The sequence below is a fragment of the Mastigoproctus giganteus genome, chromosome 4 (assembly GCF_048544385.1).
Source record: "Mastigoproctus giganteus isolate SK-2022 chromosome 4, ASM4854438v1, whole genome shotgun sequence".
In the NCBI taxonomy this organism is placed as follows: domain Eukaryota; kingdom Metazoa; phylum Arthropoda; class Arachnida; order Uropygi; family Thelyphonidae; genus Mastigoproctus; species Mastigoproctus giganteus.
In genome coordinates, this window is record NC_143578.1 from 169,534,822 (window position 1) to 169,548,493 (window position 13,672).

At 37.1% G+C, this 13,672-nt stretch overlaps 1 protein-coding gene across 1 annotated transcript; it reads left to right on the forward strand.

The window, feature by feature from the left end:
• The first annotated feature begins 9,630 nt into the window (after nt 1-9,630).
• Nucleotides 9,631-13,218, forward strand: LOC150087193 (uncharacterized). The gene is made up of 4 exons (XM_090372406.1): nt 9,631-9,751; nt 12,089-12,307; nt 12,890-13,090; nt 13,196-13,218. The coding sequence occupies exons 1-4, from the start codon at nt 9,631-9,633 to the stop codon at nt 13,216-13,218; spliced, it is 564 nt and encodes a 187-aa protein (XP_090228532.1).
• Nucleotides 13,219-13,672: the final 454 nt, after the last annotated feature.

The following is a 13,672-nucleotide window of genomic DNA, read 5'->3' on the forward strand; positions in this document are numbered from 1 at the left end:
GTAGTAGCAAATGTTCGTTAAATCATTGATAGCACATCATGGATATTCCTTGCAACCTGTCTACAATACTTGGAGAACTTCGTCTTACCATATCGTAACTCTCAAATCCCTTTCTTCTACTACCGACTTTAGTTCAACTCCACCAAGTGTATAAGTTTTTTTGGGGTTACTGTTCTCCTTGCACTTTGCTTGGTTAAAGTATAGATTGGAATGTCCGAGCCAGCAGATGGAAAACAGCTAATCGTATCCAGCTCATATTTAGAGTGGACAATAGCAGAAAGCTAGCAGCTGTGCAGCAGATTCATCCAGATCAAGAACAGAACTTGAGTCAATCATTGTTTTTAAAAAATGCAGGGTAAAAAAAGGAGAATCTTCCCCTTATAGCAGAGACGACAATGAGCGAGTGTTCGTACATTAAACGGACAAAAAATAAAATTAAGCAATCCGATCCAACATTAGTTTGATGGCACAGCGCTCAACAGCCAAGAAGTTGCCTGCTGCTGGTAACTTGTGATGGTGAAATGAGGGACGACTTCTACAGTATCAGTAGGAGTTGTATGTAATTGTTAATATTTGCAGTACAACAAGATATTCTCTCTATTTCAGAAAACAATCCTAAGTTGCAGGGATAATCAACTAAAGTGGATCAAGTGGTGCTGTTTGCATAATTCGATTTTCCGAGCTATTTCTTATTGGGCAGGTTGGTTTTAATTCGGCTTGCTATTATAAAATCAGTTCCATTCGGTATCTGGATCTCCAATTAGCGTTAAGGTGCGAAAGAAGATTGCGCATTTTTTTCTGCGCACAGCAAAAAGCAACGTTATCCTACGATGGTAGAATGGAGGTCCATAGGCTTCAGCGTAAAGGCTGTGGACTGAAGAGGTTCTAAACGCTCCCAGCGAAATTCTCCAAACACTATATTGAATGGTGTTTAATCGCTGCAGAGTACTTTCCTTGTGGGGCCATATACTGGGGTCCGTAGTCTAAGCGATTTCACCAAAGCTCTGTAGAGGTGTAGTAAGGTCTGTCAATTAGCACCCTATGATATAGAAAAGACAAATCGGTATAAAATAAATTTATTTAAATAAATGGCCCGAAGGTAAGTTACATGAGCTTAAAAGTTCCATTTCCTGTCTAAGATCACGCCCAGAAACCAAACACCTTGGATAATCATTACATTATTAATCTACAGCTCAAGGACAGAATGGAATGGGCTTCGTTTATGAAAGTAATCAGTGGTGGATATCTGTTTAGAATGGAGGATGCCATTGCGCAAGGTCCAGGATTTTATTTTTGACTATAGGAAGTTCGAACTATCGTGCTCACGCTTTTTGATTGACAGATGGTTAGGTTGTCTGAATACATATAAATTTCACGACCATGTCTCTTGTCATGTTAACAAGAGACATGACGAATCTTATTACTCTGTTAACCCGGATCGCAAATAGGGTTGCACTGAGTATGGTATCTTGTGAGACACTACCTCTTTCAATACGAGATATGAATAGAGTGTTCCGATATTGGACGTGAAAGGTATGTAGTTGGAAGTTTGTATTATTTGAGGGAGATGGCCTCAGCCCTGTGATGCATATCCAAAACAATACCATGCCGCGAAGGGTTTCGAACGCTTTCTCGACATCCGTGGTGGTCTGACTAAATGTGGCCTTCATGAAGAAGGTAATGCAGAAGCTGAAATCAATTGTGAGAAGGACTCTAGGAAAGAGTTGTTTCATTGAAGCCATGCTGATAATCACATGAAAGATTTTGCGAGTCTGGAATTCAAGTGAGCCGATGTCGGTCTGCAGTTTTAAACTAGAGTTGTTGCAGCTTTTAAAAGCATCAGCGATTAAGGCCATATTGCTCCGTGTATACTGTGTGTAAATTGCGTGTTGTATGGTCGAGTTTGTTCTTTTGGACGAAAAACTCGAATTTCCGGAGGTGGAACCATTGTTTTGGTTAAAAGTGGTCAGTGAAAGAATGCACAAGTACACGCGATTTGAGTGACCGTGGTTCGAGTTAACGTGACTGCTAAATAAGGTGCTGTTTCTTGTATCCTATCTTGTGACCTCCTCTAACAGTGTAATCGTCCCGTCTAAACAGGAAATTAAATTTCTTTGTTTTTTTTTCTGTGCAACATCCGAAAATGTGCAGCAGGAACACCGCTCCTAAAGAACTAACTCTCATCTGTCTTTCCCGATATCTAAAACTGACCAGGAGTGTTCGCACGTGCGCATACATGAAGGTGACTACTGTCACTTTGTCCTTCGGTGGTTTCAAAATTCCAAAAGTTTTTGATTAGATGATATCGAAGTAACAATACATCAAGAAATGTTTATTACGAATCCAATTCGTAAAAACACACTGCACCCTTCATTTTTTATTTTTATATTTTACTGTCAAACTACCTTTTTAGTTTACTTTTCGCTTCCTCTCATAGATCTCTTCTGGCTTCATTCCAACAGTTAAAGCTTCATTGTTTGTTCAAGATAAAATTTAAAAAAAAAAAAAGCGTCAGCTCAGTTTGGTTTCTTTATTTGCAGATAAATCGTCTTCAAGGGGACCAACGAGTTCTATTTCTCCCCGTCCTGGTGAAGTGACCACAGAGGGCTCCATTATTAGTTCTAAAGTGACGTCCAGTCCTTCTGAACCTACACACGGCATTGTAACAACCAGCTCTATTCCACCTGAGACCACGACAAATCGTGTAGTGACGACGAGACCTACCGCTCCTGCAACCACAACTCATCGCATCGTGACGACTACCCCTCGTCCTACTGGACCTCCGCCTACAACCTGTGATCCTGACGACCTTGACTGTATCATTACCGAAACCGGAGACGTCAAAGGATGGTTCGACTGTCCAGCAGAGTTCGGCTACTTTCCGCACGCCAGCAGCAGACAGCTGTTCATTCATTGTGACCGCTGGAAACCCTTCGTGAAGAAATGTCCAGAGGGACTCGTGTTTCACACGAAGCTTTTGGTGTGTGTTTATGATTAATTCAAGAGGAAATGTACCGAACTCTCATAGACCTCCTGGTTTTAGACAATACATTTAGGTTTTTTTAAGAATAATAAATAGAAAAATAGTTACAAATTTTCAGATCAATGTATATTACTCTAGCACCAAACACGAACCTGATGATTTACTTTTATTTTTCACGGTTTCAATACCATACTAATATTCAAACATTTGGGGTAATTGTTATGCCTATATCATAATTTTTCAATTCTCTCGAATAATTACCACTGGCAGTTTCTGTACATTCGTTGTTAGAATACGCATGCGTTACGTTATTTCGACTCAAAATTGAAATCGGTTCCCTTTCACCACACTCTACAATCTAACTAGAAATAAAACCGGATTTGCCAAAGGAATCCAAGGAAAGACGATAAACAAAAGTGCAACTCTTCGTTATCAAACGGATATAGAAATGTTATCTGAGAAAATTAACGCAATTCTGATATGATTGGAACTTATCAGGATGTGCTCGTTTCTATAAAATCAAAGTCTCGTCTAGCAATTGTTATTTGCTGTTATAACAAATTCGCTGTTTTAGGAAGAAAATGAAGTACAGGGAATTATACCTTATGCTAGGAGGTAAGTAGTCCCAGTGTCTGCTTTATCGTTTAGCGTATTTTTTAGATAAAAGGCCACGAATGAAAAAAGTCGAAGCTGAGGGGAAATCCATATTTTATTTTTGATTACTTCTATATACAAAAATTTCAAAAAGAAAAAAATGGAGTATAAGTAACAACACGATGCTGACCTTATGTAATTCCCTAGTAACATCACGCTGTGCATTGATTCTAGTACGAAATGAAGGCATTGAGTTAATACAAAAAGAATGAAATGGGTTGATGATAATCTTGATGCCATGAGAACTATAAAACGTCATCGTACATGATGCGTATAGCCTCATTATTTACGTAGCGTTCAGCAAACTGTCTGCTGCTTGTTGATTCAACCTCATATTATGGAGGCACTTCGCTACGAATTGCACTGGTATTGTCTACTCTAAACTAAACACGCTGCTCCATTGAAGAAATATAATCTACAACATATGAGGCGAGAAGATGCAATAAATAAGAAGAATTCAAATGGACTCCTGGCTAAAGCCTTATACTGCGTTTCAATCCATTTGGGATCTCATCCAAGTTGGATGACATACGAAAAAAAGGACCGAAATCTGGGTCTGGTAGTGGCATACACTTTAAATGACATTTAAATTGTATGCCACTTTGCACTACTCTACATAAAACGCACTGCTCCTTCACTGGAGCAGTGCGTTTTATGTAGAGTAGTGCAACACCAAGGAACTCGTGGTGGAGTGCCTCTATAAATTAAGTAAACACAATGCCCTTGCACTGATCACACAACGCTAAGTTCAACCCTCCATCACTGTTTACAAATGAAGAGAGGTTGGTCCAGAAGCCAATTCAGAAGGAATGGCTTCTAGACCAACCTCCCTTCATACGTGTTCCCTGAAAATGACAGTCTACAGAAGTTCAAGTATAATGTCAACAAATATCTTCTTTTATTTCCTCAACCTTCAGCCCATGCACGATACTAAGTACTGTAGGTACCCCAAGCACCTCTCGTGCTTAGGTTTTCATTTAAAAAATTATTCCGATAGAGTAATTTCCAGAAATACTGAGAGGTAAATATACGACAGGGTTCGATAAAACTCTCTGCCACGTCTCTGAGAAAGAATTGATCTGTTTCTTTAATGGGTGATAGAAAGTATAAAATATAATCTAACGAAACAAAGCCAGAAACATTAGATGTGAATCTGGCCCAAATTTACTTCGACCATTCACAGTTTATCAAAGAGTCGAGGCACTTCAAACACATCCTGAACTTAATTCAACGCTTTCCATTCATTTGTCACTTACTCCTTACTGTTCTTATTAATTTGCTGCTCCAGTCTATACATTCAAGCTTAACAGGCTGCACCAAACGGCAAATTATTTTCTATGTTGATACTTCAGTTAAACGGGGGAAGCTGAAACTGAAGCTGACAAACGAATTGATGAAATACGGGCCACAAAAGTGGCTCCTTGGATTTCTACACATTACCAAGAGACCACCCCCCTGTTAAACATGAAATAAAATAGTTGAGAAAACCTTGCTGTCCATGCTTGAGACCGATTAACTTAGCCACGGAGTGGAAAGACCATAAAGTTCTCAGAGACATTGATGGGATTAGAAACTGGGCTTTTTCTATATAGAATAATGGAGACATCTTTATATCTGGTGGAATTCAGAATCTCGCACATATACAAACGGTTTCCAAGGGTGATCCAGGCAACTGCAGATGGATCTCTCGCTTCTGAAAAATTATTGAAGCTATAATTATGGGTTTACCGTCGTTTCTTCTTCATAGTTATGCAGACAAACTTTAAATTACTGAGACAAAATTTAAATACGTGTGATTAAATATAAAAGCAACAATATTAAAAGATAAAATATGCTCTTTCATGAGAACATGTGTATGAGTGATGTCAGTATGACACCATGTGAGTAATCCTTATTATATTTTACCTTACCACAAAGCAATCGAATACAGAGGTAATGCTATCTGTTGAATAAGATGCGACAATCGTCACTAATTGCACTTCGCCCTTGAAGATTAAACAGTAAGAAAAGCAGAAGAATAGTTTGAAGGACAAATAAGCTGTCAAAAAAAATTCCTTCTACATTTGTAGTAATTTTACATAAAAAAAAATCCGAAATGTACCGCGAAGTACGAGATAAGGTAGTTGAATCACTTGCGAATAACACTACGAAGCTGTCGAGATTAAAGTTTTGGATAGATAGATAGATAGATAGATAGATAGATAGATAGATAGATAGATAGATAGATAGATAGATAGATAGATAGATAGATAGATAGCAGATTAGCATAATCATTAGAGCAAACATTTTTTCTATTTAGATGTCAACTCGGCAGGCTTATCACTAAAGCCACAATGAAACGATATCACAATCACCACATTCAAGGAATACACTACTGTTGCACACGAGTTATCTTCAAGATGGTGTACAATCGGAATGTTTACCAGAATTAGTGGACCAGACTTATACAGTTACCAGACTTAAACAAGTATGCCAAGAAAAGGCAAACCGGACATTAATTAATCAAATGTGGAATACCTCCATATTGAACGAATAAACTAATTCAGGAAACGTTGCTTCTTTTACAAATAATTCCCGAAGACTTTGCCGATTTTGTTTATGATAAAATTCGATAGTCTATCACTTCGACATTATCCATTGATGGAACTACGTAAAGAATCTTCAAAAGGGTTCTTTTTATGTGCATTTCTTGGTGTATCTCTATGAATTTGAGTACGCTGATTTCGAATAACAGGAATGTGCAGTACCTTGTATTTGTCAATGTCAAACTTCAATTGCCATTTCTCAGCCCATTGGTCCAATTTTTCTAAATCTAATTGCCGTAACATACATTGGTTACTTAACCACCCTGCCAACCTTAAGGGATAAAAATGTATTTGAGAATGATTGGATCTATCCCATCCGCCCAGATTCCTTATTTGGGTTTAGCTTCAAAAATTTCTCTTCCACTTTCCTCTCACCTATCAGCAAAATCATTTAGTTCCTTGTAAATTTTGGTATACTTCTATCAACACTACCCCTAACATATTATTTAAGTGTGAACGTTGATGCAAAATATCGATTCAGTTTGTTAACAACCTGAGCAGGAGCTGCGAAAGATGGATTGGAAATTGGCAGGACTTTGCTATTAATGATATTAACCTTCGGTCCTATATAATATCCAACATAGCAGAACGATCCTGGAGTTAACTTCCACCTTCGTCTAGTAACCACAGAAAACTGGAGAAAAATAGTACAAGCTCTCTATAAACAGTATCTGTAAGCGCATTAATGTGATATTATAAATGTAGCAAAAACGTAAAACCTAAAATTTTTGCCAAAATACTGAAGTAGCGAAAAATCAGTGACAGTGTTAGACTCAGAAAACAAAACACACAAGAAATAGTTAAATACATGCAAATATTTTTGTAACATGGCGTAATAAATTTACTTGACATCATATATACAAAATGTCAAATCGAAGAACATTACATTTATCAAAAAACCACAAAGAAAACCAGAAGGAAAATAAGCGCAAAATAAATAAATAAAATCAAAATTCGAAGAAAAATGTACAAAATAAATGCTTAATCAGTGGAGATAGAAAGCTATCTTCTTCTAAGTCAAATTTATTATATTTTGACGCACAATTTGCCCCCATATTATATTTGGATCAAAGTTAGGAGAAACATTGCGTTAAACAATGCCTCAGCATAATAAATATCTCTCTATTTATAAATAGAGAGATATTTATTATGCTGACAGAATAGTTACTAAATGAATAAAGCTAAAATAGCATCAAAGAAAAAATAAAATAAACTGGATTTAGATACCTTATGCTTTTCCAGCTATGCGAGACGAATATTATCAATCACTGCTAAAGAATTATTTGCTAAACTCGGAAAATCCTTGAACAGACCCAAAAATTAAGTAATTTCCTTTTTATCTTCATGACCTTGAATCGGAATAGACTCAGAATAAGTAAATCCGAGCACGTCTCGCGCTAAGCAAAAACTAGTTCCACCAGTTTAAAAGGACATAACAAGCGGAATAAATTAGCCACATTTCAACGTAAACGCCACAATAAGAGAGAATTAATGGCTTAAGAAAGTCTTATTTCTTGGAAAAATATTAGTTGATTATATGTGTGAATAATCAGCGATTTTAAACTATCAAATTAAAAAAAAAATAATAATGTCGAAAGGGAGGGTGGGAGAGCATTAAAAAAGGGATTTTCCTCTGCTAAGCCAGAAATGGAAATGGCCCATACTTTTGAAGCCTATTCTGTTTGTCTTCAAACACTGATAAACACTTTTCTTCGGTTTCTTAATGCTAAAGAAAATAATCGAAGTTTAAGGTCCACAATTTGAAACTGTTTCTCCTGCAAAAATTATGATTTTATTTTTTAACTAGACAATGGTTCTCTGCAATGTTAGACGACAATTTTATGTTATTCCCTTTTTATTTCACTTTCTTATAAATGGCAAGAAGAGACGTAAGCAACTAATCAAGCTCGAGAATGCACGGTCTATGTATAAAGGACCATGGTTAAAGTCACGTGACTACTAAATACAATGCGATGTTTTGGTATTCTCTGTATCTAACGAACTCCTACGACCTTTCGTAGTCGTCCTAGAGTATAAACAGAATAAATCGGTCAACTACTGAGTGCCGGGCACTCAGGACGAAGGCTCCGTATACACGAATGGTCGCTTAGTATCTCAAATAGAGAGCTATAGAAACTGAAAAAAAAAAGTTTCTAATACCCCGGCTTGGCCTAAAACTGATCAATATGGCGTTATGTTGGGCCACATGATGTACAAACCCATGCAAAATTTCAAGTCAATAGATTAAGTGGTTCCAGAGATACAACGCTGTGGCAGACGGACGGACGGACGGACAGACACACAGACACCCGAGTGACGTTATAAGGGTCCTTCGTTAGACTACGGACCCTAAAAATGTATTTAACCAAGCACAGGTCGGACACATAACCATCTTCCCCACACTGAATGGAAAAGATTTAAGGTCTAATGACTTCGAAACGGTCGAAGGATACATGCAATTACACATACTACAGATCACCTCATAGCCTTATTTACCTGTCGCGTAACACGCATCTCACCTAACCAGATAAAGCGATTTACCATGAGTAGCACAATCGATATAATTACAGTCCTCCCCTCACTAGGTAGAAAGACCTCAGTTCTAATCTTATCAATGACGGGAGGAATTTTATTGGGTCTTTTTCATAATGTGGCTGAGTTTGTCGGGCTCAGGCTAGGATAGGTATTTTCTTCTTGGAAACTGGGGTTTTTCATCCAGCAAATGGACGACAGAACAAACGCAATTTACAGACAAAATACATACGAGACAATATGGCCTAAGCTGATGATGCGCCTAAATAAAAGCTGTTGGGATTATTCAATTGTGGCACCAAGCAGTCCACCGGAAGCTGCACCATAGGCATCCAGGGACACTGCAGATCCTCGTTGTTAAAGAATTTTATAAGTAGCAGTGGTATAAAAGGCAATATAGCTTTAGTCGCTGATGCTACTGAAATCATAATACAAAAATAACAGAATCCTTTCTGGCTTATATGACTGTGCTTCGTGAGGTAGGCGAATTTATATTAATGGTTTTCAGCAAAAAATTCATAAAAAAAAAAATGGTACAATATGGATCTGCTATATCCCAAAAAATGAAACTCATTAAGATGTTTTAACAATATTTTAACGAACGGTTATGAATAATACGCTATAGACTGAATGTTTGAGTGGATCATATTATACAATAAAAACTCAGTTATATTGGAATTTTAAACGTATCTTGTAGGAGTATTCGTCCTCTTCACAGTCCAGTCTTCCACCCTCGTACGGACACAAGACAAGAGCTTCAACTGGAATCACAAGGCCAAAATAAAGGAAGACCCACATTCCGCAGAGGTGGAAACATTGTCAGCAAAATATAACGGCTACCTTCATCCCCACCCGGGTGATTGTAAGCTCTTCTACATGTCTTGGAGAGGTAAAGAACAACTTTTCCGATGTCCTAACGGTCAACTCTTCGATAATAAAAAGCGCAAGTGTTATAACAAAAACAAAGCATTTTGCGGATACCAAAACTATTACTATGGTAAGTAGTCTCTTCAATGTTTTGATATATTTAACCTTAATTGGGTTGATGGGGATCATTCTAAAACCCCAGCAGTTGTTGCTTTGTAGATTTAGTACACAGTAAGCCTGAATATTTTTAGCTACTGATAGCGTTGGGCATCTACACTTACTGCCTAAAAAATTAGAAACCTTTATTCAATGTCTAGTAGAACCACTGCTTTCACAATCGGTACACGTTGACGTGGATTCTACTTATGTCTAAGGGAGTCTAGCCTCTAGAGTTCACCCTTCTTCCATCAGGTTATCTGTCAACTGCTGTATTGCGATGGGTAGAGAACTGACAAGCAGAAATTCCCTTTCTAACATATTCCTGACATTCTCAGCTTGATTCCGATCTGGTGAATTAGGCGACCAGGGTAGACGTTGGAAATCTTAGGAATGTTCCTCGAACCATACGGATACACTTTTTGCCCAGTTTCATTGTCTTGGAAGAATCTAAATCAGCAGCCTACCCCCTTCGTAGGTAGCTGATTACGTCACTGCTCTCTTACATCTGTGTGGAAAAGGCCTGGACCCAATTCCAGTAACCGGCCGAAATTAAGAAATATTTCCTATCAAAGCGGGAAAAAGATTGAAATTTTTTGGGCGAAAAAAATCTCAAAAAAAAGCAAATCGACCACTGAAGAATTTAAAGACAAATTACTAACACATCGTTCCACCACACAGACATTGTGCTACTACGACCCTTCCCCTATTGTACAACCGTTTTCTTTGGCAGCTTTTTCCACGACGAATTTCTCATTTTAAAATTCCTTAACGCATCACTTTAGCGAATACTTCATACTAGTACTGGTCAAACCCTCCTGTACTGAACCGTGGGAATCCTAGTATTTTTCCACCCCAGGAAACATCTGATAATGGGATACTTCATATACTTTATTACCTCTTCTTACGTATTTCGAATAGCTTTCCTTTTCGGTGGTGACATTGACCATCTCCTCCAGAAAGATACCACCTTTAAGACAATGGCCCTGTTTGAAAAGAGTATTCTGCATTTTAAGTAATCGCACGCTGGTCGTTGTGCACCGACCCTTTTATCATAGTCAACCGCTTTCCTCAAATGTGAAGATTTCATTTTTATGACCGTCTACAGGTTTCAGTATTCTTTGGAAATTCTTTTGCCTTTTGTTTGGCACAAGACCTACCCTTTTTAACTTAAGCATGTTGCCTATACTCGTTTCTCTTTAAATTTTCTTAAACAGATAGCAGTCTCACATCCTTTATCAATCGAAATAAGAATAAAACGAAAATCGTGCACATAGAATAAATGACTGATTTAAAGGAACAAAAATGTGCGTATATATGCAAGTTGTCTTGATATGCAAATAAGGGTAGTTTTAAGTAGTCGGTCAGACTACTTAAAACTGTTCTGTCTTGCTGTAATTTATATAATTATATATTTATGTAATTGATTTAAATCATAAAGCATGTTATATTTAAAACAACTTATCACAAATTGTTTTAAATATTACGATATTAGGTGTTATAAGTCAGCTAAATTAATTAATATATAATTGTACAATAGAATATGTTTTTTAAGAAGTTGGGGGCTCTACATGATTGCTCATTATTATGTTAATGAATTGATACACTACTACATCACGTGGTATATTAAGAAATTTATTATTGAAATGATACAATTTAAAGGAAAATAACCACCTCGATGCCAAACACTTAAACAATTTATTGCTACGTTTTGGAAACTGTTTCCAGTCTTTGGGATTATTAACGTGATACTGAAGTGGAGTCTCTTGGTTCGGTTGTGGAAGACTGGCATTGTATCCTTCGATGTAGAATCTATGTACACTACCATCCTATTGCAAAATACAAAATCCATCATATACGATAATCTGCATTGGATTCACCAAGCCCATGCATCATCTGACATCTTAGATCTAGTCAACCTTCTGGCTGGGCAATCCTACTCCACCAACACTGGATCCCACTACATCCAGATCTCTGGCCTCAATATAGGCAACTGCCTATCTCTGCTCCCAGCAGAAACGTTTATAGACCATAGTCTTCCCCAACCGGACCAAGCGATTCGCTTAATATTAAGATGGAATTAATAATAAAATAATTTGTTATCATCAGTGTGTCATTCCTACATTATATCTTTCAACCTTTGCGTTAGAGATGTGTTGTTTTTAGTGCACTGAATATACCCAAATTGTAATTAATGAGTTGAAATTCAAACACAAAAAAAACCAGCAAAAAACATATAACATATAATTGATCAAAACAAAGTCGCTTTGCCTTTCCAATGCCAATATAACAACTGCCATTATATTTTCAGCTGACAGCCCAAAAAATAAAATAATTCCAGATCCAGACTTCCGATGTCACAAAAACTTCGGATATTATCCCCACACTGAAGACTGCAGCCTCTATTACGCATGCTACAATGGCAAGTCCTCTCTGAGACAATGTTCATCTGGCTGGCTCTACGACATCACAAAAGAAAAATGCTTTGACAAATACTACGTAAACTGTGGAAGTAGAAAAATACCAGGAGGTAAGCGAGGAAATTTATTAGATATTCTCACATAACTTCAAAAATAAAAAGAAAAACTCAGTGTTGGTTTATGTCGAACGACGTGCTTTGTTTCAGGAATTAAATTAAAAAATACTTGAAAATATTTTTTACGTTATGCATTGCGGGTTTTAGTGAGTGAAATTATTAGACAGATAACTTTTTTGGATTTAAATTTTAAATAATGTTACATTAATTTTAATTAGTATTACTGGCTTCTTAATCAGTCTGGATTGATGAACTTGAGGAATTCCTCAACAATGATCAAGACCAGAGTCTCGAATCATATCGAATCTTCTGCAACCCTCTGTTTAATATTAAAGGGTTGCAAAGGGCTGCAGAATATACGAAATTATTCTTTAATTATTCATCACGAGACTTGGGACATGAATTATAAATGCAACATTTTGGAGTTAGAACGTCAGCGTTAATTTTAAAGAGCTATTTCAGTTTACTGATTTTATTAACTGAATTCGAAAAGTAAAATTCAAAAATACAAAATAACATTTCTTTAGTAGATATTATTATTAGCAATTATTTTCTTTTTCTTTTCTTTTTTTACAGAAAAGGATCCAAGGACGATATTCGTGTGCCCAGAGAACTCGGGGGTATTCCCAAGTCTGTATGACTGCAGCGTGTTTTATGTGTGCTCGAGGAAAAAACCGACCAAACGTGTTTGTCCCTCTGGACAACTGTTCGAAAGAAACAAGAAGAAATGTGTTATGGAGAGGAATGTAGTTTGCGAGGTGGAGTACGATGACCACGGTAAGTACAAAATAACAGCTGCAGAAGCGACCTGGTGACACCTCGGTCAAGTCAATCTAAGTTATTTCATTCTGAATCCTTAAAAAGTGCATTGTTCTTTAATAGAATTATATTCATCATTCTTCTGAAGAAAAAATATTGTTTTTCTTTTCAGCTTTTGAATGTCCAGTTCCGGACGGTCTTTTCCCTCACCCCACGAAGTGCGATAAGTACTATTCCTGCCATTACAACGTCTACTTCATTGAGCTGTGCCCACCCGATATGCTGTTTGATGTAAAGACAGGAGCGTGCTCTTCGTCCGAATATGTCGACTGCATGGACAGGATCCGCCCAGATGGTAAGGACACTCCAAATCCTTAAAATAAAATAGCATTCAATAAGGAATATTACGCGTCTCCAAAGAATGGGCCAATATTTCTCGAGAATACTTCTCGAAGAAAATGTAGAAGATATTTTTCTTAAGAATTTTTGGACACTCATAAATAACGCGAATGACTACTTCAATCGTTCACCTGAATGATTGTAGTCAATGGTTTTAAAAGTTTGGCCCATCAAACAATCCTTAGAATTGAGCGTTACTTA

What these genes read in the sequence shown, in the direction of transcription:
- LOC150087193 (XM_090372406.1), top strand. Translation starts at nt 9,631, where the DNA reads ATGTCTTGGAGAGGTAAAGAACAACTTTTCCGATGTCCTAACGGTCAA. An exon ending in ATACCAAAACTATTACTATG is followed by an intron (nt 9,752 to 12,088) that starts GTAAGTAGTCTC and finishes TTATATTTTCAG; the next exon opens with CTGACAGCCCAAAAAATAAA. An exon ending in GGTGGAGTACGATGACCACG is followed by an intron (nt 13,091 to 13,195) that starts GTAAGTACAAAA and finishes GTTCTTTAATAG; the next exon opens with AATTATATTCATCATTCTTC.